This window comes from Gopherus flavomarginatus, chromosome 2, assembly GCF_025201925.1.
Source record: "Gopherus flavomarginatus isolate rGopFla2 chromosome 2, rGopFla2.mat.asm, whole genome shotgun sequence".
Classification (NCBI taxonomy): Eukaryota; Metazoa; Chordata; order Testudines; family Testudinidae; genus Gopherus; species Gopherus flavomarginatus.
In genome coordinates this window covers 209,387,609-209,412,668 of record NC_066618.1, presented here as the reverse complement: position 1 = coordinate 209,412,668, position 25,060 = coordinate 209,387,609, and the positions used below count along the sequence as shown (strand labels likewise).

Genomic DNA, 25,060 nt, shown 5'->3' with positions numbered 1-25,060 from the left:
GCCTTGCTCTGTACTTTTTCCAATTCCAGTGTCACTCTTTTGAGAGGGGCGCCCAGCGCGGCACAAGGCGTTCACCCCAACCATGCAGAGAGCAGGTCCGGTGCTCGAATGCGGAGCTGCTGCCCCAGCTGGGCCCCAGGGGCCCGTCTGCTGCAGAGGTGAAAAGTCTGGCCACTGTGGCCAACTCACCCGCCAAGTGGTCCCGGTTCGGAGCCGGTGAGGGAGGTGGAGCAGGCCCGTCCCCTCCCTGGGGCTCCCCTCCTAGGATGGGCCCAAGGGGGCCCAGGCAGAGCGCTGCACGCGGGCGGGGGCCCCCTGCTTCCCCCCAAGTGGGGGGGAGTCAGCCACTCTCTCAGGCCGGGCAGAGCGGGGGAGGGTCCTGTCCCCTGACGGTGCCCCTAGGCGGGGCGCTGCCGGGCCCTGTGTGAGCGGCGCGACGCGACGCGCGGGCCGCCTCCTCGCTGCGTGCGGCCGAGGCGAAGGAAGCCGCGGGCTGCAGAGCGCGGCCGCTGCCGCCGCCTCTCGAGGAGCCGGAGCGCCAGGCACAGGGGTGCGCAGCCCGCGACGCCTTGGGGTAAGAGACCCGCCGGCTGCCGGGCAGAGAGGGGAGCTGCTCGGCTAGGAGATCGGGGGGCTCCGGGAGCGGGGCGGTGCGCGTGGAGTCTGTGGCTCGCTCCTCTCTGATTGGAAGCGAGCTGCGCCCCTTGTAGCCGGGCTAGACCCCGCCAGGCGTGGGGCGCTAGTCTGCGCTGGGGAGGCCCCCGCTGCCTGTTAGCGGCGCTTTGGAAACACTCCCGGCCGGGCCAGCGCCACACCACCGCCTGGCACACGCTGCCGGCACCGGGGCGTGGGGATTGGCCGCGGAGTTGTTGCTCTTTCTGGGCTCGGCCTGTGGCTGTGCCTGGTGCGGCTGCCCCCCCTCGCCCTGCAGGGTGCTGGGGGCGCTGCGCTGCACCCCTGCCCCGGCTTGAAGTGGTTTCCATCATATGCGGGGTTTACAGGTTGGTGCCGGGCTCGCAGCATCCCCGCCAGACTCATTGTTCCAGCGCCCCTGCCCCCGAGAAGGTTGGGAAAGTATCGGGATAAAACATTTTGTGCTTGTTTTCTCCCCGTCGCCAGCCGCCGGGAGGCCTGTGCCAGGGCCATCTTTGGTAGGAAAATGGTGACTCGGTTAGCAGGGCAGGGGGGGTGGATGAGCTCGGACTGTTCTGCGTGGAAGATTAAGTCAGTTCAAAGTGTTTTGTGAGCAGTTAGCACATGAGTTAGTAGAAAAATGTTTATGGGAGATGTCTGCACTGCAAAAAGACCAACCCCCCCCAACCTTTTATGCATAGTTCACGGTATTTGGGGGATCAAGTTCAGGCTGGCATCCGATATATTTGTGAGTTGTTTCTGTACAGTTGTTCACTTGAAAACTATCTAGCCACCCAGGACAAAGTGAATCTCTGAGGAAACAGAGACCTCAGTCTTTTTTCTCTCTATGGAACCAAATGATATGAAATACAGACCAGCAGGACCCCAGCCATTTCAAAGGGCAAGAGCAATGTAGATAGTGAGGGGACTACTCTGTTTGGTGCTGTACAAACACAGAACAACAAATAGGTTGTCCTGAAGAGATTACAGTTCAAGTACCTTGCTCCTCATTTCTCTACATCATTCCTACCAATCATGTGTTGGTCCAGACCCATGCAAAGAGCATGATCTATGCCTTTGCTGCCATAGCAGCCTCTCAGACAGCAATACCAGATGTTTGTGCCGGGAAAGGGAGTTAATCACCAGTACTCATGGTGGGCCTTTCAGAGGTATTTTTCTCCCGTGTTCTGGTTCTTTTGTTTAGATTAGAAAAAATGGACATTTAGGATGGACTAAACTAGCACGTGCTTTGGCTAACTCAATCACCTGAAATCAACTAAAGGTGTTGCCTGCCTTTCATAGTGTTGATACAAGGTGGGTAACTAGTGTTAAGCCAGACTTAAACTTGACCTTCCAAGTCAAGCTGTAGTGTGCAGTTTAGAAAGCGAGTAACTGAGAATGAGCCTACTGAATTATGGAAGGTTAAACAAGAGGGATAGGTAGCAGGCAGAAACTGAATGTAGGTGAGGAATGAAGACAGGCAGTGGGGAAGTTTTGAGTGCAAGCAGAGAATGGAATGTAGTGAAAATGTAGTTTGAAAGGGTAAGTGGCAACTAAGACTAAGCAGTGAAGCATGGAAATTGTTAGCCACTCACCCCACAAGACACATCTGTATTAAATTATTAATATAACTCCATTGCAGTGTATTTATATTAGTGACATCTATCCAGTTGTGTATTCAGAAGCTCTTTGATATATAATGACTAAATCCAGATTGATGGTGTTGAAACAATTTGGTGCTGTGTTAAAACTTATCTTTATTCACTAATTTATCAGAGCTTCTCCTTTATAAAACAAGTACTTGTTTACTGACCATATATTTATTTTAGTTCCTGCCATTTTTATTAAGATATTTATTGTTAAATCTAGATTATAATTTATGATAAAAATCAAGCTTTATGTATGTTTGATGAACTACTAAACGGTGAAAGTAAATGGCTCTTGATTGTGTGAAAGATCCTCTTCTTTGTATATGCCCCTGGATTGAATAGGGGAAGCCCCCCAAAACTCTGATTGGATACAAATAAGCTTTTTTTTTAATTTAAAAAATAACTGTGTTAATTTTAAATGATATTCTATATTTAAATCATTTTTATTTACATATTGGTATTTAATTTCTTCCCATTTTATAGAGTTAAATTGCTCAAGTGGTATGTTGTACTTGGTTTTTTTAAATTAGTTTCCTAACTGCTAGTAGAATTTTAGTTTACATAGAATTTTTTTTCTAAAAAGTTCATAAATGCTGAACAAGACAAATCCAGGGCCTCATTAACATCTTTACCATAAGAACAGTACAAGCTCATTCTAAGCTCCTTGTTATGTATTTGTACAGTGCCTACCAGAATGGGGTCCTAGTTTATGATTGGGGTCCATAAACTATTTTGATAACATAAATAATGAAGTCAAACACGTTGTATTTGCAAAACCATATCATCTACCAATATACTGAACTTCCAGAAGTCAAGGAAGCTGAAATTCTTTGACCAAGCTATAGTCCTCCAATTTTAGGTGCACGTGTCTCATTGACTTCAGTTACTTTGTGCTTTTGAAAAATCCCGCCTTCAAGTGTTTAAGGTACAGGCTTAGGAATCTAACTTTAGGCTCCTTTTTTTGAAATGTTGGCATGTGTGTATTGTTAATGTATTGAAAGTCTAAACATCTTATTGTTGACACTGAAGTGGTTTTGTTTTGAAGGGATAAAGATTTCATGCCACTAAGAAGTTTTTAGTAAAAATACAATTGTAGCTCTTCATGCTATGCACACCTGTGTACATACTTTAAGTAAGTGTATTTGTGTGAGAAAAGTAACAGCTGTTTTTTGGGTTTGCAGGATCAGGCCCTTAATTTTAATACATTGAAAACATTTTTTTTTGCATACAGCAGATTTATGACATTCAAATAAGATTCCCTAATCAGTAGTAGCAATTAAGAAAACCCACATGCGTAAATTTTAATTTATTATAAAGTTTAATGTTGCAGCAGCATAACTTCACATTGATTTCACAATTTTTAATTTGATTGAAATCGCTCCACCATGCAAAGCCCTTAATATTGCTTTAAAGGAATTACATGAGAAAAACAAAAATGATTTGGCTTCCACTTCAGCAAATACAGTATTTTCAGTTGCTTTTTCTTATTTCAGTGCTGCTTGGAGATTTCAGAAATTGACTGCCTGCAGGAAATCATGAGGTCACAGTACGTCACAGTGCCTATAGTAACTATCCTGCTGTTCTTATTATGGATTCCGCCATCAATGGGCTGCAATAAGGCTCTCTGTGCTAGTGATGTCAGTAAATGTCTGATACAGGTATTTCCTTTCTTTACTCTAAAGACTTACTTTCAGAATTTGTTTTTAAGTCTTTCAGATAGATTCAGTGATTTAAGTAGACAATATCCAATGATACTGAAATATGCTGAAATAAAAAACAAACTTCATTTTGCTTAGCTGCTTATTAATACTTTGAACAGCAACTGAATCCTCATTCTCTTTGTAAGCAAGTATATTTCTATGACACATTTTCTCTATTTTTATTGCTAAGAATGGTTTCATGAAAACATTCATTCCAAATTTAAAAACCAACACAAAACAAGGGTTCATTTGACTCCTGTACATTCTAAAGCAGATGAAGGTGGATTCCTTTGTGACATAAGAGGTGTGGTTTGTATTTTTTCTGAAATCTGTTCTGCTAACAAAAGATTTTAATTTCATCTGGGTTATAACAGGTACCAATCACGCTTTTAATAATGTTAGTAGGAAAGAAGAGAACTACAGAAAACCTACATCAGAATTAAGTTTTTGCTGCTTTAAATTAGGATGCTTTCAGTGTTTTCCATGAGGCTCCTAAAGCTCTTTAAAACTGTCTCATGCAGACATGGAAACTTCTTAAGGTTCCTAGATGCATGAGGAAATCTTTAAATTTTACTCTGTGACAGCTGTGAAAATATGGCAGTTGGAAAAGGTGGCCAAGAATTCTTAATGTGCACCTCAGCTCAGGATGACGTACTGGCGTCACAAATTGCAGGCAGTGGATCACGATGCTTTCTACAATTAACCTTAGGTTTTAGACGAGTGACATTAGGAAATGAGGGAGAGGAGAGAAAATGTCATGTCTGCAATATATTTTCTCTGCTTACTTAAAGTATGCTGTAGTCTTAAAAGTTACTGAAAACAACATCAAGAGTTTCCATGTTTGTTTCATTGACTTCCATATAAAATTTGCACAGTTTATAAATAAAAACCTTTGCCAAACATGCATGTTCTTCCTGGGATCTGAAAACCAAACTGTTTTTTTTGGCTCCTGCATTGCTTCTAGTACTGTAAGTTGCTGCATCTGGAAACTAGTTAATAATTCTGTGGATAATAGATGAGCTAGAAAAGTGCTAACAGGAGTGGGGTTTGGTTTTGTTTAAAGTAAAAAAGTTACTTTTGCTAGTAAAGCTACCAGATGGGACTCAGTGCCTACAGAGAGCTGATGTGTTGTAAGAATCATTTTTATTGTCTCATTTCTGAGTAAAACTGCACTTGAAACCTCTTTAAAAGTAATATACCAATTATAACTTTGAAATGTACAGTGCATTCGAAATCTAACTAGTTACTGTAAAGTTCCCTAACAACTTATTTGTTTTGGGAATAATTGGTAGGATAAAACAGTTTAAAATGCCTAATTAGTAAATGTCTGGATACTCGGAGGCATTGAGCACTTATGCCTCTTACTGATGGTGATTGGAGTTGTGAGTGCTTAGCATCCCTGAAAATAGAACCATAAAATTGAAAGAACTTCAGTTTCAAAGACTTGTGACTTAGAGAACCATAGCAAATACTTATGTGCGATGTCTTGAATTGACACTGTCATCTACTGAGATAGAGCTCATTTAAAAAGTTTATATTTCATCGTTTGTAATGCCTTCTTAAGCCTTGTGCAAATTGGGAATATGCATGAGTTACAGTAACTCCTCACTTAATGTTGTAGATATGTTGCTGAAAAACGCAACTTTAAATGAAACGATGTTAAACGAATCCAATTTCCCCATAAGAATTAATGTAAATGGGGGGTTTAGGTTCCAGGGAATTTTTTTCACCAGACAAAAGACACTATATATGTATAAGTTTTAAACAAACAATTTAATACTGGTACACAGTGATGATGATTGTGCAGCTTAGTTGAGTGGAGGAGTCAGAGGGTGGGATATTTCCCAGGGAATTCCTTACTGCTAAATGATGAACTAGTAATTGGCTGAGCCCTAAAGGGTTAACTCTCACACTTTACAAGGCAGCAGTAATGGAGGAAGGGGAGACAGCATTGCAGATAGAGACACACACTGTGTGTGTGAGAGAGAGAGAGAGAGAGAGAGGCGCATGTCCCCTTAAAGTACACTGCCTTGTTAATTAGATCATCTTGCTGAGACCAGCTTCTGCCAGCAAGCTCCCTCCGTTGTGTGTCCCCCCTGCTCTATGGAAGATGAGGTAAGCGGGGTGCAGGAGCAGTGGGGAGGGGGACACCATGACATTAGCCCCCCTCTTCCTCCTCACCTCCCCACCCTGCACAGTAAGCAGGAGTCTCAGGGAGCTGCTCCAACGCAGAGGGCAGGAGCAGCACATGGCAGTGGGGGTGTGGTGGGGACAGCTGCAATTGCTAGCCTGCTGGGTAGCTGCTGCACAGGGAACTTAGGGGAGTGGGCAGGGGTGAAAGTAGAAATAGGGACTTACCAGTACGGGGCTGGGTTTGGGCCGGCTCTGGCTCCCAGAAGGGTGGGGCCTGGGGCACGGATGGGGGAGTCAGAGCCAGCCCCGGCCCGCCCTGTACTGGTAAGTGCCCTCCCTCGCTGGGGTAGCAGCAGGAGCTGGGTGCTCCGGCAGCAGTTTAAAGGACCCAAGGCTCGGCTGCTGCTACCGCTCCGGGCCCTTTAAACTGCTGCCGTAACCCCCGGCTGCTGCTGCTACCCCAGGGCTCTGGCAGCAGGGCTCTGGGGGCTATTTAAAGGGTCCAGGACTCCCCTGCTTCTACCACCCCAGCCCTTTAAATAGTCCCCCGAGCCCTGGGGTAGCAGCAGCGGGGCTCCAGCAGCTATGTAAAGGGCCCAGGGCAGTAGAGGCAGTGGGAGCCCTGGCCCTTTAAATAACCCCCGGAGCCCTGCTGCTGCTCCTGCAGGGCTCCAGCAGCCGAGCTCTGGAGTCTAAGGGTGGGGGTGGGGGTGACTGTAACTTTTACATTTTTAAAAAATGTTCTTGGTAATGGAATTGTGAACTTAAATAAGTAGAACTACTAGATATTGAATCTGGAATATAAAGGATTTTCCCTGTCAAAGTAGAACAGCCATAAAGTAGGTAAAACTTGTGGTCTGGAATATGAATAATGTCTCTTTAATGTTACTGGGGTACTGCTGCAGCATTTGAATATTTGTCATTTTCATGTTCAAATAGTGAGGCCACCTGGACTGAAGAAATACTGAAAAAATCCACATGTTCTCTCTCATATGTAGCACACAGTTATGTAAATATTTTTGCCAGCATGACTGGAAGGCAGTACAGTCATTACTACCACTCCTTACAAGCTGCAGTGCTTAAGGGTGGTCCCAACGTAAATATTTATTTTGTTAGAACCGTAACAGAAAAGAGCATGAGATCAACAACTTCATATTCATAAAGCTTTTCTTGTATATTTCAAGTACAGTTGCTTCATTTGTGCCCTTGGTTTGATGGTTAGAATTTTATATCCCTTTAGTCTTTCCTCTAAATAAACATTATAATAAATTAACTTGTGACTTATATCTTAAATGTTTACAAGCCACAAAGATTTAACAGTCTTGTGTCTGAGGAGTTGAGGGTTAGCTTTTGTGTGTGCGTATGTGTGTGCAGGGCTGTTATGTTTTTTAAGAAAATAAGCAGTGTAAGACCGTGAAGCTAGATTTCTGCAGTCATGCATGTACTTTAGTTAGCCAGCTGTTGCCCATTACTGGAAGATCCTTCCCATGTTGATGAAATTTTAGTGGAGTCAGCGATTGAAGTCATAAGATGCTAAAGCAAACAGCTTCTTTTTCTGGGATGCTTTATAGGGGCACCTAAAAATAAATGAATAAATAACAAATTAGCTGTCAGTTCATGGGTGGTGGTTCTCTGCCTCTGTGCTCAGAGTGAGACATGTTAGGTGGCTTGTGTCCCTTTGAACATGTGTGCAGTCCCTATGAGCCCTTTTTTGGCCTGGTGTGGCACTGCAGGTGTGCTCACCTTCATTTCCCATGATGGGGCAGCAATAGTTTTGCTCTAAAAGCCTGGGTCAAGGAGAAGCCAGCACTTATCCCCTCTTTTATTTCAATTGCAAAGAAACCCCCATGTTAATACAGAGGTAAGGATTGCTTTGTGGTATGTCATCCCTTTGCAGAAAGTTGAGTTGAGGGAAATTCAGACACAGTTTGTGGTTGCCTGTGCAACTTCTGCTCTGCCAACCCCTTACCCTGGACCTTGGTCCATCCCGTGCTTTGCTGCACACTGGGCTACCCACATTTGCCATCCTGGCCTGTCAACTGCCCTTTTCTCCAAATCTTCCCATTTCATGTTGAGGTGCTTGATGTCATTCAGAACTGTTTGTTTCCATGTTATTTGCAGTCTTCCTCTCTTTCTTCTTGTGCTTTCTGGCTTCCATTCAAGGGCAATATTTGGTAAGTGTTCTTTTTCCATTCTCAGCACATGTCCCAGCCACTGATGTCTTTTTTTTGTAGATTATTTGTGAGAGGGTGCCTTGTCTGACTTCTTCATTCATCTTCCTATCTCTATATGTTGTTACAAATATTCTCAGACATTTTGTGATTAAATGCATCCAGCTTTTGTGTCTCGTTCTTGATAAGTAGCTATATGTTGTGATGGCGATAACAATTACTTTATACACGTTCAGTTTTGTCTTGAGGGAGATGTTTTTGAGTCTTCCAAATGCAGTGTTTGCCTTTCCGATTCTTCTTCTTATTTCCTCAGAACTAGTACTTTCTTAGCTGATGGTACTTCCAAGATCCATAAAATCGTCCAGTTTCTCTTCTTCAGTTTGATTTCTGTCCCTACAGTCCGCATTAACATGACTTTACATTTCTTTGCATTGTATCTAAACCTATCTTCTCCATTACTTCTTTGACTTGGTTTGTACATTTTTGTAGTCCTTTGGCATCTTAATTGATAAGAGTGATGTCTTTAGCAAAGTCTAGACCAAATAGCCTTGAATTGTTCCATTTTAGGCTATATGTATCACTGTCGCATTGTTTTAATCCATAGTCAATGACTAGCATAAACAGAAAAAGGAGACAGGACGAACTCCTGCCTTACACCTGTCTTGATCCTGAATGGCTTACTCAATCCATTTTCCATTTTAATGCAGCATTTTGAGTTGGTGTAGAATGCCTTCATAATGTTAATTAATTCTGTTGGAATTCCATATTGTTCCATAATTTTCCACATTGTTTCTCTGTTTACACTGTCAACGGCCTTTTGAAAGTCCACAAAATAGATGGCAGGACTGCCTTGGAATGCAATTGTGTTCTCAGTAATCCATCTCAGGGTGAAAATAGCATCTGTGCATGATCTCCCTTGTCTAAATCCAGATTGTTGTTCACGTAGAATGGTATCCATCTTTCCTTTCTGTTCTGCCAATCCCACAGTTGCTGAAATGTACAAGCTTTTTACTTCCTTTTGCAACCAGTTCACTCTTGCCTACAAAATTCCATCCAACACTATTAAAGCCCAAAAAGGAAAAAAAAAACGACAGCCTTCTTCATCTTCCCTTTACTCTCTTCAAGTAATGCCTCAATATGCATTGGTACTATAAGATTCAGGAGGTTCCAGATCCTGGTGTACAGTCATATGCTTTACCAGCTCCCCAGAAAGAATACCACACATTTCCACTTTAAGAATTGCATCACAGTCTTTTACATCTCCCTTTCACTTACTCATCAGTTTTGCATACATAAGGGAGTGTACGAATAACAATTGTCTTATAGACGTGGATCTTGGTGTGCTTCTGTAGGTCACAGTCTGTGAAAATGCATCAGAGCAATTACCCAAAGGACGCACTTGCGCACTAGATCCTGTGCTAGCTCTCACTGTCAATTTTTGTGTTTTGAGAAAGTTGGCTACTGAGGTAACAGAAGTACTCGACTCTCCAAAGTCTATCCCTCGATGGTGATTTCTGGTGGGGCATGTGCAAGGCTTGAAGTTGGCTGATGGAGCACTTTAGTCTTCTCAGTATTGAGTGAGAGTCCCATGCTTCGGTAAGCTTGTACAAAAAAATCCAGTGTGAACTGAAGGTCATTCTCAGTATATGCGAGGATGGCACAGTCATCAGCATACTGAAGATCAGTAATGGACACCCTGAGGACTTTAGACTTTGAGCAAAGACGTCGAAGATTAAAAAGACACCCATATATTTTTTATTGGATGTCAACTCCGTTGGGGAGGCAGTCTTTAACAAGGACCAAAATGACTGCTAAATCGATGGAGAACAGGGTTGGGGCAATAATGCATCCTTGCTTAACCCCAGTTTTAATGATGAAAGAGTCCATGTCTAGGCTATTACAGAGAACGGTGGCAGTCATCTGATCATGGAGAAACCTTAGAACCTTAATACATTTTGGAAGGAAACCAAATTTGGCCAGGACCTTTCATAGGGCTTTATGATTAACGGAGTCAAAGGCCTTTGTCAAATCGAAGAAGGCCATGTACAGGTCCTGATTTTGCTCCCGAGACTTTATGGATGGGAAACCTGGGTGACCTATTGACAGCACTTCAAGAGTTTGGAGAGGTATCACCAACGATGCCCCCAGAGGATCCTTTGCTTGAAGTGGGAAGATCTCTGCACTCATGCCAACATCCTCACTGATGCCAGTGTCACCAGTATTGAAGCAATGATCCTCATGCGCCAACTCCCCTGGGCTGGACATTGTTTGTGGATGCCAGACTCTTGCCTCCTCAAAACAAGTCAGAGATCCCGGGTGATCAAAGGAAATGCTACAAAGACAGACTGAAAGCATATCTCAAGAAAACTAATGTGGACATCACAAGCTGGGAGGAGCAAGCAGCCAACTGACCTCAATGGTGCCACATCCTCTATCAGGCAGTGGTTCGCTTTGAGGATAAGTGCCTTGCCCTTGAAGATGAAAAAAGAGAGAGAGAGAGAGAGAGAGAGAAGGAAGGGAGGAAGGGAAAAGAAAGAACTTTCTCCCAGCAGGCAGATGACCCTCCAGAAAATGTCTGTACCTACTGCAGGCGGATCTGTGGTTCCAGGATCAGACTCCTGAGTCATCTCAGGACCCATACATAAATCTGTGATAGAGATCATCTTCAAATCGAGGCATTGCTGATTATGATGATGACACTTACTCATAGGTAAGGCTGCAAGTCTGTCACGGAGGTCACAGATTCCATCACTTTCCAGGGCCTCCGTGATAGCTGCAGCGGCTGATGCGGTTGGCCCAGGGGAAGCTTAGGCAGCTCCTGGGCCAGCCGCACTGGCCGCTGCCCCTCTCCCTCTTGGGCTGCCACACACACACCCTCCCCCCCTGCAGCAGCAGTGGGTCCCGGGTTGCACACCACTGCCCGCCGCCGCCACCACCCAGCACCAGCAGAGGTCCCAAGCCTCACGCCACTGCCCCTTCCCTCTCCCCCACGAGCATGAGCGGTGCCCCCAGGCCACCCCCTGTCCCAGAACACCCAAGATTTAGTCAGGGTTCTATAGTACAAGTCACAGGCTGTGAATTTTTGTTTATTGCCTGTGACCTGTCCATGATTTCTGTTAAAAAGTACCCATGATTAAAACCTAGCCTTACTCATAGGTACCATTTCAACCTATACTTTCACTTCACCATCATTAAAACATTAGAATCCGCTCGTATTCCACTTTAATTCTGACAGTGTCCTTTATAATAAAAGCCCTGTGCCCTGCTACTGACATAACCTACACAATTCTTCATTGAAATGGTGCATACTGGGTCCTAAAAGTATATAAGCAGCTCTTCCCTTTGTTTACATATGAGGGTGGAAAACCTAGCTCTCATATCACAGTTGCTGTCATACACCTCAAAGTAATCCCCAGATCTTGCAAACACACCTATACCAAGCAGAGCAAACTACTGCCCCCACCATTCAGTACAGCTGTGCCTGATACCGACCACATTCACTTTACGTGAGTGCATGCAGATAAATGGTTAGACTGCTCTCATATCCCAACTTGCTACTGACAACGCCCTTTGTAATAAAACCCCTGTGCCCTGCTAATTATATAGCATACATAATTCTGCATTGAAATTATACATACTGGATCCTGAAGATACACATGCAGCTCTTCTCTTTGCTTGCACACATGGGAGGGTGCAAAACATATATCTCCTCATGTCAGAATCACAGCTCTGTCACACACCTCAAAGTAGTTCACTCATCCTCCTATCAGAAACACACCTTTACCAAGCGGATCCAGCTGTTAGCCATACCTACAGTAAAGGACACAGACAACACACTGATTGCCCCTGGAGTGTATGCAAATAATTCCCAATGGCCTCTCCCAACTCCAGGAGAACAGAAGTAAAGTGAAGTGGAAAACCTTTATTTTCTATTTTTGTCCTTTATAGTGTTGCCAGAATTCTGTGGGTGATAGTGAAATGGATTGTAAAATGAAGTGAAGAGCTTGTACATTTCAGCAAGTGGGTGGGTGGCAGAGTAAAGATGTGTGTTAAAGAGGCATATTCAGGCATTGCTGAAAGAGGGCAGAGTTAAGATTGCCAGGGCAACCTTAACTGTGTATTTCCTGGTTTTCAGAAGTTTGAGTTTTGCTCACTTCAACTTTCTGCAAGAGGATGACATACCACTAAGCAACCATAACTCTTTATTAACACTTTGCTGTTGAATTTCCTAGGTTTTTTTAAAAGGAAAAGATATGGGGTTGGTAAGAGTTCATAGTCACTTAAGCAGTTGAGAATATCATGTCCTGCAATTTACACACCCAGGCAGCCCACCCACCCTCCTCCTACGGCTCCGAGCAACAGGGCCCTGCTTTGACATATCTCCTCAGTCATATCCTGACCAATTTACTTCATTCTATCTTCCCTCTCTCTCTTTCTGCCCCTCCCCCCCCGAAGCAGGAATGCATCTCCCTGAAGTCTTCACTCCTTGCTGTACAAATACTTCTATTGCTGTTACTCACCCCACCCCCCCCCCCGCCCCCGCCTAACTGACATGCTGTTCCTGGCGCAAATGACAGCTACATTACAGTGGAATGGTGTTCCTGATCATGTTTCAGAATGATTGCAGGGTGGAGTTCATGGCATGGCTGGTGCGAGAAATCACAGACAGGGTTTCTGTTCCAAAATATTGAGTTTTATGTTTGAGAGAAAGATCCTCTGAGCTCTGTCCAATAGATGTACCCTGTCTCTGAGAAACAATGATGTATCAGAGCTTGTAATGGTTCTGTGCCATACGATGTACATTTTCTGGTCAGCCATGGACTCTCCAGATTCCCAGTTATTGTTCTTCCAAATTTAATAGTTTTCATAATATCACTAGCAATTATGCAGAACCTCAGCTGAATCAGAGAAAACTGTCACATAGTGTCCACAGTTTTTGGACACAAATCACTGTGGTAGAAATCTGTTCTCATACATTGTATCAAGTGAACACCAGGAATAAGGTCCAGATCATTTCCACCCAAGTGAATCATCATAGTGTCCAGTAGATCACAACCTCTTATGTCACAGGTTAGACACTGCAGAGTGGGAAAAACACATCCAAATGGGCCATCCCCATGTCATGATGTACTCCTTGCTCTCCTGCAGACTTCTTCAGCCTGGTGACCCAGGAATTGCCAAGTGTCCACCCATTGGCAATCCTGGTAGCACAAACATTTCTGTTCCTTCTGTGATCAAGGTACCTGCGTGGTCTGTTCCAAACCTCTGCAGTGTGTGTCTTTGGAAACACTATCTCTCCCCACACACCCACACCCCTCCTGCGTCCACAGGGGCTAATAAAAAACAGATTCTCAACTGTGCAATCGAAGGGTCCATATTTCCCACTTCCTCCATAGCCACAACCACTCTCCCAGTTCCCCACATACACATAGTCCTCTGTCTCTAGTTCCTCCCCACTCAGTAGAACAACAGTTTTGGTTAGAAAATTTGCTGAGTATTCTGTGTTCATAGTAAACCTTTCTTTAAAATAAAGAAAAACATTGTTATGACAGACAATTTGTCACAAGCAATGAGTTATTAAATTTTTATTGCCCAGATGTACAAAGGCTTGGACTAGAAATGGCAGTGGCAGGTTGTTCACCAGAACAATGACATTGGCATATTTCCTTGAAATTCCCAGGCAAGAGACAAGCATGAAGCAGCTGCCTGGAAACGCTCTTAAATGTTTCTCTTTATTTGTGCGTGTGCACCATAATCCTTGCAGACTACACAAAAAATGGTTTCCTTCTGCTGTCTTTTACTGTTAAAGTGAGAGGTGGTAGTGACTGAATGAATCACAGAATTCAATTAACAGAACACTCAGTCCAGAACTTTTGTCTTAGGTTAGTGGTTCCCAAACTGGGGTTTGCAAAATGTTACACAGGGTTCTAGAGGGGAAAAATTCCCTAATGGCAGACAAAGCTGTCCCTGGGACCCCGGACAGCATGGGGCCAGCAGCCCGGAGCCCCTGGACTTCCAAGAGCTAAGCAGATCAAAGCAAGCATATCTATCACACTGAGGAGATTTAAACTTCAAGACTCCTTATAAGAAATGGAAAGGGAGGTGGATATTTTTTGTTGTTTTTAAAATTAAATACGCAGCTAGTATTATTTTAAAAATTATAATGAAGATCAAGTTTAAGCTTTGTTGTAACGTGCGTCTTTTGCCTGGACTGCTCAAGACCTGAATGCTTGTGTAGGAGGAACTCTTTGAGTTGGCTTCTTAAATACCTTCATGCTTTCACATCTAATACTCCTTGATAAAACATAGAAGCCTTGTCTTATAACAGTCTTATTCAAAGTGATACAAGCTACGAAAGTGAGCTATTGGAAGAGCATTACCGTTTTCATAATGTAATAAAAATACTGTAATGATAGATAATAATTAATCTTAAATAGTGTGTAGTAAGCATGTTATAAAAACAAATTTTATATTTCCAAGATCACTGCTTTTATAATTTATACTCAGGTACAGGAGAAAATCCTTGGAAATATTCATTTTTCAGAGGGGGTTTGTGAGACTTGACATTTTAGTGAAAGGGGTTCACAGGTTGCTAAAGTTTGGGAACCACTGTCTTAGATAGAGGCTGATGATTAACTTATCCTCAGCTGTATTAATGGAAGGGTGTGGACATAGCCTCAATCTCAACAAGGTCTATAATTCATCCAGTCATTAGTACCTCTCTCACTTTAAAGTACAAGACAGCAAAAGAAAACTGTTTTTTGGAGGGCCTGTAACTCAGAACCCCCTCTATCAAATGATTCCAATCTTGAAAGACTAATGCTACCATGCACACCCAAAAAGCACACCAGATTTGTAAGAAATCAGATTAACCTTTTGGATTTTAGAACATGTACAAGAGTTGAGCTTTCAAACATGTAGAATGATGGGAATGGTAGCCCTTTAGTTATTTTTCTGTATGGGTGTATGCACAGTGTACACAAAAGGTACATTTTCTTAAACGCTGTTCTCAACTTGCATTTCCCAAAGTTTTAGTGGGTGCCAGGCCCTACCTTGAGTAAAATATGATAGATTAAGACCATTTTGACCCATATCATATCAGTAGTTTGATCCCTAGTTCTCTGCAAATAAAAATTAAATTAAATTAAAAATAAATAAAATAAAAACCCACCCCCCACCTAGAAACATTTGAAAAAATGCAATTTTTTCAGGGCTTATATCTCCACAACCCGTAGCTCAAATTACCCCCGTTTGGGTCTTCAACCTCACACTGCACCCTCCTGAGGTGCACTGAATTTCAAAGGAATACTGCTAAGCATGTCAACTTTAGAGACCATATCTACACTAAAAATTTAAATTTACCCAGCTATGTTGCTCAGAAATATGAAAAATCACATCCTCGAGTGATGTAGTTAAGGTTTCTTAACCCTCAGTGTAGACGACGCTAGACCAACAGATGAATTCTTCCATCAACCTAGCTACCGCCTCTCGGGGAGGTGGATTAACTACACTGACAGAAGAACTCTTCCCATCTCTGTAGTTAGTGCCTACGCTGAAGCACTACAGCGGCACAGTTGCAGCTGTGTTGCTGTAGCTTTTTAAGTAGACAAGCCCTTAAAAAGACAACCTTTAAAGAGAACTTGTGATGTCATGCAACCTTAACTTTATGGCACTGTAGCATCGATATAACTGGGCTTCAGGACAAAAGCAATTACAACAAACACTGATAAGGTCCTCATCTCAAGACCCTGGTTCAGAGCTCCCAAACTTATTGGTAACTCCAAATCTGATGAGGCTGGTTTCCTTAAGTCTGAGAGAAACCACCGCCAAATACAGACTACATGGTCTGTACTCCTCAACCTCTCTCCTTTGCTCATCTTCCTCTTCCTGTTTATATATCCCAGCCCTAGAGCAGGGTAGGGTCTCATTCATTACACCCCAAATTGTTCCAGCTGTAGGCTCCTGTCTGCCTTTTAGAGAAGTAATACACGCCTTCACACACTTCAGTACACAGAACAAGCCCTTGGAACTAGAAACTTGTCTGATGGAGTGTTCCCACAATCACTCCGCAAGGGATAGGTTTCAGAGGCAGGAGCCAGGCTGGCATGTGGTAAGCAGGAGCCATTCTGGGTCCTAGAGTTTGGAGGGGTGTGAGAATTTGGGTAAAGACACATGCATATTAGATTATGATAGTAGCATTAAACGCTAGCACTCTGCATGCCTGAAACAACCATGGCTGGTGTAATTTCATTCTGTTTTAAGATGTATTTTTCAATGAAGATATGATCTGCTGTTAATTTTTTGCTTAAACACTTAAATCAGCTATAAAGGATTTTGAAGTCTTTTCAGCACTGTAATATTGAATAAAGAATATTTTGTAACTTTATGTTTTTGTTATACCACAAATAAACTTTGTTTATGTGTTGTCTAGTACATATAAAATTGGGTTAACAAAATATTTTTTATCTGGTTGCTTGAGATTTTTCTCATTAAATTATGTTGAAAAAAAAGAAAAAGGATTCACTTTTTCAGCTGTTGCCAATACCTTGAGATCATGTTTCTCACTGAACTCAGAAATTGAAGTCTGTAATACAGGATATTTAATATCTGCATCTCTCAAAGCCTTTGTGGAAGGACGCAGGCTTTCCAGTTGTTTACGAAAGCCTAGTGTACACTACAAAGTTAGGTTAACATAAGTCACCTTGCATTGATCTATTTGTGCAAGTGTCTACACTCCAGTTTGTCTCTGGCTGACATGAACACCTTGTTACAGCAATGTAGTAAAACCACTTCCCCAAATGGTGTGGAGCCACGGTCAATCTACTGAGGTTGACGTAGTGTGAGTTTAGACAGTATGTGACCTGTGTCAACCCTAACGGTCCTCCAGCAGCTGTCCCACAATGCCCTGTTCCCTGCAACAGTGACTGCTCTGGTCACAAATGTAAACTCTACTGCCCAGACATCCGAGACTAGAAGCCACCACTCCTTCTTTATAAAACCACTGTGTGTTTTTGAAATGCTGTTTCCTGATTGCCTACCTTGGTGAGCACACTTAGCAGCTCACCCTCGTGTGCAACTGCCCCGCTGACCATGCACTAGATTCACTTCTGTCTGGGGTAGACAGTTGATATTGGAACTCCTAGGCCTGTGGGGAGAAGAGGCTGTGCAAGCACAGCTTTCGACCAGGAGAAGAAAGTGGACATCTATGAAAAGATTGCACAGAAGATGCAGTAAAGGGGTACGACAGGGATCAGCAGCAGAGCTGTGTGAAAGCAAAGGAACTTCGCCAGGGATACCACAAGGCCAGAGACAGGGCCAGCTCTAGGGGTTTTGCCGCCCGAAGCAGCCAAAAAAAAAAACAAAAAACCGCGATCGCGATCTGCGGCAATTCAGCGGGAGGTCCTTCGCTCCGAGCGGGAGTGAGGGACCCTCCGCCGAATATCTGAAAGTGCCGCCCCACTCCGGAGTTGCCGCCCCAAGCACCTGCTTGATAAGCTGGTGCCTGGAGCTGGCCCTGGCCAGAGAGGCCAACAATAGATCATCTGGTATCCTGCAGACCTGCTGCTTTTACAACAAACTGCATGCCATACTAGGTGGAGACTCCACCAGAACCCTGCAGAGCACTGTGGATACCTCAGAGGCACTCGAGAAAGAGGCTCCTGCCATGAACAGCGAGAGGGGAGGAGAAGGAGATGCAGCAGGGGGCTCCAGCCATACTGTGAGCCAGGATGTGTTCAAAACTCTCTGCTACAGCCTAGCTTCCTGAGCACGGATTAGTTTGATGAAAGGGAAGGGATCTTGGATAAATGTGTGCATTCATTTTCCCTTACAATGTTTAAATTTAAGGGTGAGACCCGGCCCATCCCCAAGTTACCAAGACACAAGTATCTACTCTTCATTGTTTTACTCATACAAGAAGAGGTAGAGGTACAAGAGACAAATTGTGTGTCTGCTTTGTATTCCCCTCTTGGGCTAGATAGGGAGGAATGCAATTATCCCTTTTATGCTCCTGAGAGGTTGATGAAACTTTCATGGAGATACTCTGCAGTCCGCTCCCAGAGGTTTCTAGGGATGGGCCGCCTTATTTCTTCCTATGCAGTAGGACGCTTTCCCTTGCCGCCCCGCAATGAGTTCGGCTGGCACCACTGCAGTAAACAGGTGTGACGTTGCGGTTCTGGCAGGACCCAATTGAGAGTGCCAGTTCAGGACAAATCGCTTAAACAGGGCAGTTACAGCCCAAGGCTGGGGTTTTTCCACCTCTAAGGCAAACCAAACCAGCCAGACAAAGAGGACTTTGGTTTCACCCCACTGGCTAACCACAAGTCATACAAGCAATTCCCTCAGACACTCCAGTCTCCCAGTATCACCACCAGTCTCACTCGTCCTGGGGATGAATGGTTATGAAAACCAACACCCTAATAAAAGAAAAAGGTTCTCTCGATCCCAAAGAATCAAGCCCCAGACTCAGGACAATATACACATCAGATCTTACCCACAAATCACGCTGTTGCCAGTCCTTTAGAATCTAAAATCTAAAGGTTTATTTATAAAAGGAAAAAGATATAGATGGGCGCTAGAATTGGTTAAATGGAATCAATTACATACGGTGATAGCAGAGTTCTTAGTTCAGGCTTGTAGCAGTGATGGTGTAAACTGCAGGTTCAAATCCAGTCTCTAGAGTCCATCCCCCGCTGGGATGGGTCATTCAGTCCTTTGTTCAGAGCTTCACTTTGTAGCAAAGTCCCTCCAGAGGTAAGAAGTAGGATTGAAGACAAGATGGAGATGAGGCATCAGCCTTATATAGGCTTTTCCAAGTGTAAGAAGCTCTTTGTTCTTACTGTGGAAAATTACAGCAAAATGGAGTCTGGAGTTACATGGGCAAGTCCCTGCATACTTTGCTGAGTTACAAGGCATATTTGCCTTCTTTCCATGGGTCACTTGTGTAGCTGATGGTCCTTAATGGGCCATCAAGCAGGCTAGGCAGAGGTAACACCAACTTGTCTGGGATGTCTCCCAGAAGCACAGCACAAATTTGAAATATAGACAGTATAGAGCTAATATTCATAACTTCAACTACAAAATGATACATACATATAGACAGCATAATCGTAACCAGCAACCCATAACCTGGTCTTAGACACTTTATATGACCCCCTTTACATAAGATTTGGTACCACGACAGGACCTTGGTTGCAACCATGTTCTATATGGTCCCAGATGATATCAGTAACGTCACAACAGGTTAGTGGCATGTGGGTCCGGGCATCTTCAGGACATCAATAGGAGCTGTATTCTCTGTGCCTTTGTGACCCTCAGGAGCGAGATACCAGCTAAAGTCACTGCTGCCTGTGGAAAACAGTGGCCCTGGCAGGCCATGCCCACAATGGCTGGGGTTGAAGAGCGGTGCCGTGCAGAGGCACTCCAAAGCTAAAGTGTTAATCAGCATGTCTTCTTAGAAGTGTTGATAAGAATAAAGGAAAGTTGTTGTGAAACATATTTTTCCCTTTCCATTGTGACTGTAATTTCAATGGCATATCAGTCTGTTTTTATCAGTAGCTTCTAGCGTGGCGGCTTTGAGGGGTGCCCCCACCCACATCTGCAGAATGCCTGACGCTGGTGGGGAAGAGAAAGAAGAGGACAAGGGAGGACATAAGAATGGACATACCGGGTCAGATCAAACGCCCATCTAGCCCAGTATCCTGTCTTACGACAGTGGTCAATGCCAGGTACCCCAGAGGGAATGAACAGAACAGGTAATTGTCAAGTGATCCATCCACTGTTGCCCATTCCAAGCATCTGGCAAACAGAGGCTAGGGACGCCATCCCTGCCCATCCTTGCTAATAGCCATTGATGGACTTATCCTCCATGAACTTGTCTAGTTCTTTTTTGAAGCCTGACATGTTCTGTGAGATCCTGCCAAGTCAACGCTGCATTGAATCATGAGCAAAGGGTTTGGAGGGTCACCATGACTGATGACATGGAGGAGGAAAGAAAGTACAGGAGAGAGGCTCAGAAGTCCCAGCAGGGCCAGGAGAGGGAAATGCACCAGGGGTTTCTCAGGCAGCAAACACAAATGCTGCAGACAATGGTTGACTCACAGGTCCAAAAATCCACCCTTGGCAGTCATTAGAGAGCTCCCGAACATACCACATGGGATCACAGGCTGCATTCCTACCCCTACCACTCCGCACCTGGGGACAGCAAGAAAAACCACAACTTCACATACCCTGACCTGTGAGAACCACCATTGGAATTTGTAGTAGCCACAACTGACAACGTTATTGCACTGAAGTGGATAGAAATGTTTGCTGCCTTTCCAATTTTAAAGTTAATTTATGTTAAAATATGTATTACATTGTCTGTATTATTTTGTACATTGTTTTTCTGCCCTTTTTTCCCACTCAATAAAGTTCTGTTTTTTGAGAATGCAATTATTTTCATTAGTTCACAACACATGTTGCAGAATGCATAACAGTACTCAAAGCAGACTTGTAAATGTACAGGAAACAACATAATTCTTAGCTTCAGGAATACACCTAGTTATATTTACAAATGTACAGCAAGCACTACACACTTCTTAGCAGCACCCAAAATTCCAGGCTCAGAGGACACTACTGTGGCTGACTGCTAAAGTGCTCTTTCAAAGCCCTCCTCAATTGCATAGCTTCACATTGGGCTCTTCTATTAGCCCTTGGGTCTTGCTCATCAGCAGACAGCCACTCCACCTCTGTCCTTCACCTGGGTGGCAGCTTATCTTCCCTCTTGGCCTCACAGATGTTATGCAGGACAAAACAGGCAGCTATATCCATGGGGCTGTTTTTCTCACTAAGATCCAATGACATTAGGGAACACTATCAGCATCTCTTCAGCCTTCCAAAAGCACATTCAACTGCCATTCTGCATTTACTGAGCTGGTAGTTGAATCTTTCCTTGGTGCTGTTGAGGTGGCTGATGTATGTCTTCATGAGCCAAGGGAGCAAGGGGTAGCCTGGGTCAACAATCATTACTGGCATTTCAATATTGGTAGCAGTGGTAATCTGCTGGGTGGGAACAAATGTCTCTGCATGGGAACAGTCCTGTGTTCTCAAAGATGTGTGTTGTGCACGTTCCCTGACCAGCCCCTGTTGATCTTAGTGAAGCATCCCAGTGATCCATCAATGCTTGCATAACCCCAGAAAAGTAGTCCTTTCTTTTTATGTACTTTGTGGCAAGGTGAGCTGTAGCATTGCCAACTCTCCAGGAGTATCCTGGAGTCTCCAGGAATTAAGAATTAATCTTTATTAAAGATTATATCATGTGATGAAACCTCCAGGAATACATCCAACCAAAACTGGTAACCCTAGTGGGCTGGTGCCAAAATGATGATACATGTGCCATCTATCGCCCAACTGCACTCCGGGAACTCCACTGCTGCAAATCCATTCACTGTGTCCCATTCGTTGCCAAGAGTCATAGTTCTTCATAGCAGGAGATGATTAATAGTCCACTGTGGATTTTCAAACTCCAAAATGATTTCCCATTGACCGATAGCAATCTGGTGTTGCAAGCTTCCAGAGTGTGATCCCCACTCCTCCACTATCAATGCAGCTCTTGTTCTGCTGTCCCTGCACTGGAGGACTGGCATGAATTCAGGGTGGCCTTTCATATCCAAAAGTTCTGTAGCCATTGCTCGTTGTCCACAACCTGCATTAGGATGCGATCCTACAGTCAGTTTTCCCTTCTACTGCGTTCTGCTGTCTGCAGCTGCTCTGTGAACGCCATCATCAATCTTGAATTGTTTTTTCCTGTGTTCCTTAGCAAACTATACTCAAAGAAATCATCGTGTCCCCCATTGTTGCAGTATTTCCTGTGGGTCTGCAGATACGGAAGAATCAAGCATACTGTAGTTGTAACGTTCATGAGAATAGCGCAGAGCTCTGTGGGCTCCTGGCTTCTGTCAGAGATGGATGACAGTGAAAAGTGCCAGGCACGTTTGTGGGATTTTAAAAAACATATGTGAAAATTATGGGATATGGATGGCATTAGAGAATGGAGAAAGTTGCATGCTGGAAACTTGACTGGGCACATCATTTCTTTCTCACAATACATTGAGAACATTTCCCAAAAGGCAGTGTGCTGGACAGTGGTGCGTGGCACACTGGGATACCTACCTGTGGTGCTCCACACTTTGCACTGACACAAGCACTCTTGGTGAGTACATCCGGCGCCGACGCAAGCAGCCAACTGTGCATGAGCGATATACAAACTTTGGCATCTGTACTCAGCGTAGTTTGTGTCAACCAAAGTCTGTAGTGTAGACATGGCTTTTAAATCTTGTTCTTCAGAGCAGAAATATCTTCATTGTGTGAACATCTCTCTTTCCCACTTCATGCTATATTTTTATGTTAAAAGACCTATTTTTGTGTAGCAAAATTTACTCTTTGATGTACCTTCAACAGTTCAGTTTGGAAAGTAGCCAAGCTTATGAGTAATATTTTTCCCACTGTATCCTCCCCACCCCTCAGCTATCAATAGGGTACAGTTTTCATTCTGCTTTACTTCACCGAGGTCTCATGCTAGCTTGCGTTAAAAAGATTTACAAATATCCAGTGTGGATGAGTCAGTCTGAAGAACTGAAACTGTGGGTTAGAAAAACATATATGGAAAAATATACAGTTCTTGCCCTAAAGACACACAGTCAAACTCTGAGGGGGACGGAGTAGGGAGCTGTGCATAGTACTAATTTACCTCTCCTTCTGTTTTTTCAAGTGGAAGAAAAAAATGATTTAATGTTGATAAACATCTTTCCTTAAAAATGGTTAAATTACCTTATTTCAGTACTCTTCAGTATATCTGAGTGATCCTCTCCCAAGACAGTTGATACAGAAATAGTGGTGCCAAGAAGCATCTTAATAAATTTTGGCAGAGGGTAAAGAAGTAAAAATGTTTAGTGTTTTTCCACTCCGTCATTTAAACAAGACTTTTACTTATTTCAGTTTTAACTTCTGACCTTGGAATTTGGAAGCAAAGGGTTGTAATGAGGAAGGGGAACTCAAGCTGAAGAAGAAACGTGTAGCAATAGTAACATGTTCTGATGTGATACCTACAAAACACTCTGCAATGGCTAGGCAGACAGTATACTGTCATTGCTCTTCACTACACCAACCAGAAGAAATTCTTCAGACACTCAGGCGTAACTTGAAATAGTGCAACACTGATGTTGATAACTGGGAGTCATCAACAGCAGGTAGATCATGCTGGTGGGCCAGTCAATGATGGGGTTACCCAGTTTGAGATTAATGACCATATGGATCTTGAGGCACAGAGGCTGAGTTGTAAACAGTAGCAGACTTAGCAGGTATAGAGTATAATCCCTTCCTCAGCATAAAGCTATCTGTGCACTTCATGTGGGAAGGACTGCCACTTGTGCATGGGTCTTTTTAACTACAACTGTACTCTCAAGGAGTTAAACCGTTGTCAGTGTCCTCTTCGTTCACAAAAAACGGTAAAACACCATTCATAATTGTCTCAACTATATGCTTGTGCTTACTCCTGTCTGATTGTTGTATCCACTTGTTTTCTCTAGTTTTGTCCCTAAATGGTAAGTAAAGCTGACTGGACCACAGAATTTCCCTTCCAGGATCAATTATGAATTAAGAAGTTTTATACAGATTTGGGATGAAAAGTCAAAAAGATTCTAATTTTTTTTTGGCGGGAGGAAGTATCTCAGATTCCCTTCTAAGAGAACAGAAATAGAATTTTTCTGCTTGCTACCTGGGCAGTCTGGTCAGCTGTGGAACCAGGAAACCTCAGCTGCCAATGTCCCAGCTAGGCTGATAGCGACAGATTTAGGAAATCTGGAAACCTGGGCTCCATAGTAGCTTGCTAGGCAAGGAGACACAGAGCTTGGGAGCTTTCATTTACATTTTCCCAGTGGAAGACTGAATGTTTCCAGCAAAATCAAAGTTTTCCATGGGGAAAATTTTGATTTTTGTGGAAACTGCATTTTCTATTGGAAAATCATTCTGACATAAAATTCATGACCAGCTGTAATTGTAAACTCTTTGGGGAAAGGAGCATCTTTTAATTTTGTATGAACAGGGCCTCGCAGAATGAGGCCTTGAGGCCTGAATGAGGCACCAGACACTATCACAGTAAGATTAACAAAAATCATAATCTACAACAAATTCAACTTTAGAAGGATAAGAAAATGAACTGTCTTCCAAAATCCTCTTTCTAGCATTGTTTCTAAAAGCTTATCTTTAATGAAGATAAAACCAAATTGTTTGTCAAAAAACATGAATATTGGTTCTCCAAATCCCCTTTAACTCCTCACAGAGGTCAAGATGGCACATCTGCTCTATGCCTGGAAGTCTTGCTCCTCTGTCAGTTACAAAACTAACACTCTTTCTGTACACCCTCATAGTAGGAGGTGCTATGCAGGTATAGACCCTATATGATGAAAACAAATGACATTGCTGCAGTATGTACTGGCAGCCATTTTGTAAGGGGCTGGTCAAAACTGTTGAAAGGATGCAGGGAGAGATAAAAGTAACTTAAGGTATTGCCCTGCTATTGAGTCCCCCCTTCCAATTTTTGTGGGTTTACTCCATTTTGCTATTTCTTCAAATTTTTTTTCTGCCTGTGGCTTTGTTGAAAGACTCACACAGACAAGAAAAAAAATGACCATATGGGGAACCTGAGTCTCTAACGTGCTGGCATATGTGTAAAGTAAATTGGAAACATTTTTCTGATATTTCAGTTCTTGAGTTCTGAGTTTTTAAGACTAGGATT

General features: G+C 43.4%; 1 protein-coding gene across 3 annotated transcripts in view; it reads left to right on the top strand.

Annotated features, from left to right (window-relative positions):
- Positions 1–481: 481 nt before the first annotated feature.
- Positions 482–25,060, top strand: part of TWSG1 (twisted gastrulation BMP signaling modulator 1) — a 46,271-nt gene continuing 21,692 nt past the window's right edge. Inside the window, exons 1-2 of one of the 3 annotated variants that reach the window (XM_050942195.1) lie at positions 482–574; positions 3,776–3,940. In XM_050942195.1, coding sequence (XP_050798152.1) covers positions 3,818–3,940 — 123 coding nt within the window. In that variant the 5' untranslated portion in view covers positions 482–574; positions 3,776–3,817. Of the gene's footprint in view, positions 575–906; positions 1,002–1,023; positions 1,152–3,775; positions 3,941–25,060 lie in introns of those variants that run through there. The other 2 variants (XM_050942194.1, XM_050942196.1) reach the window with 2 other exon arrangements.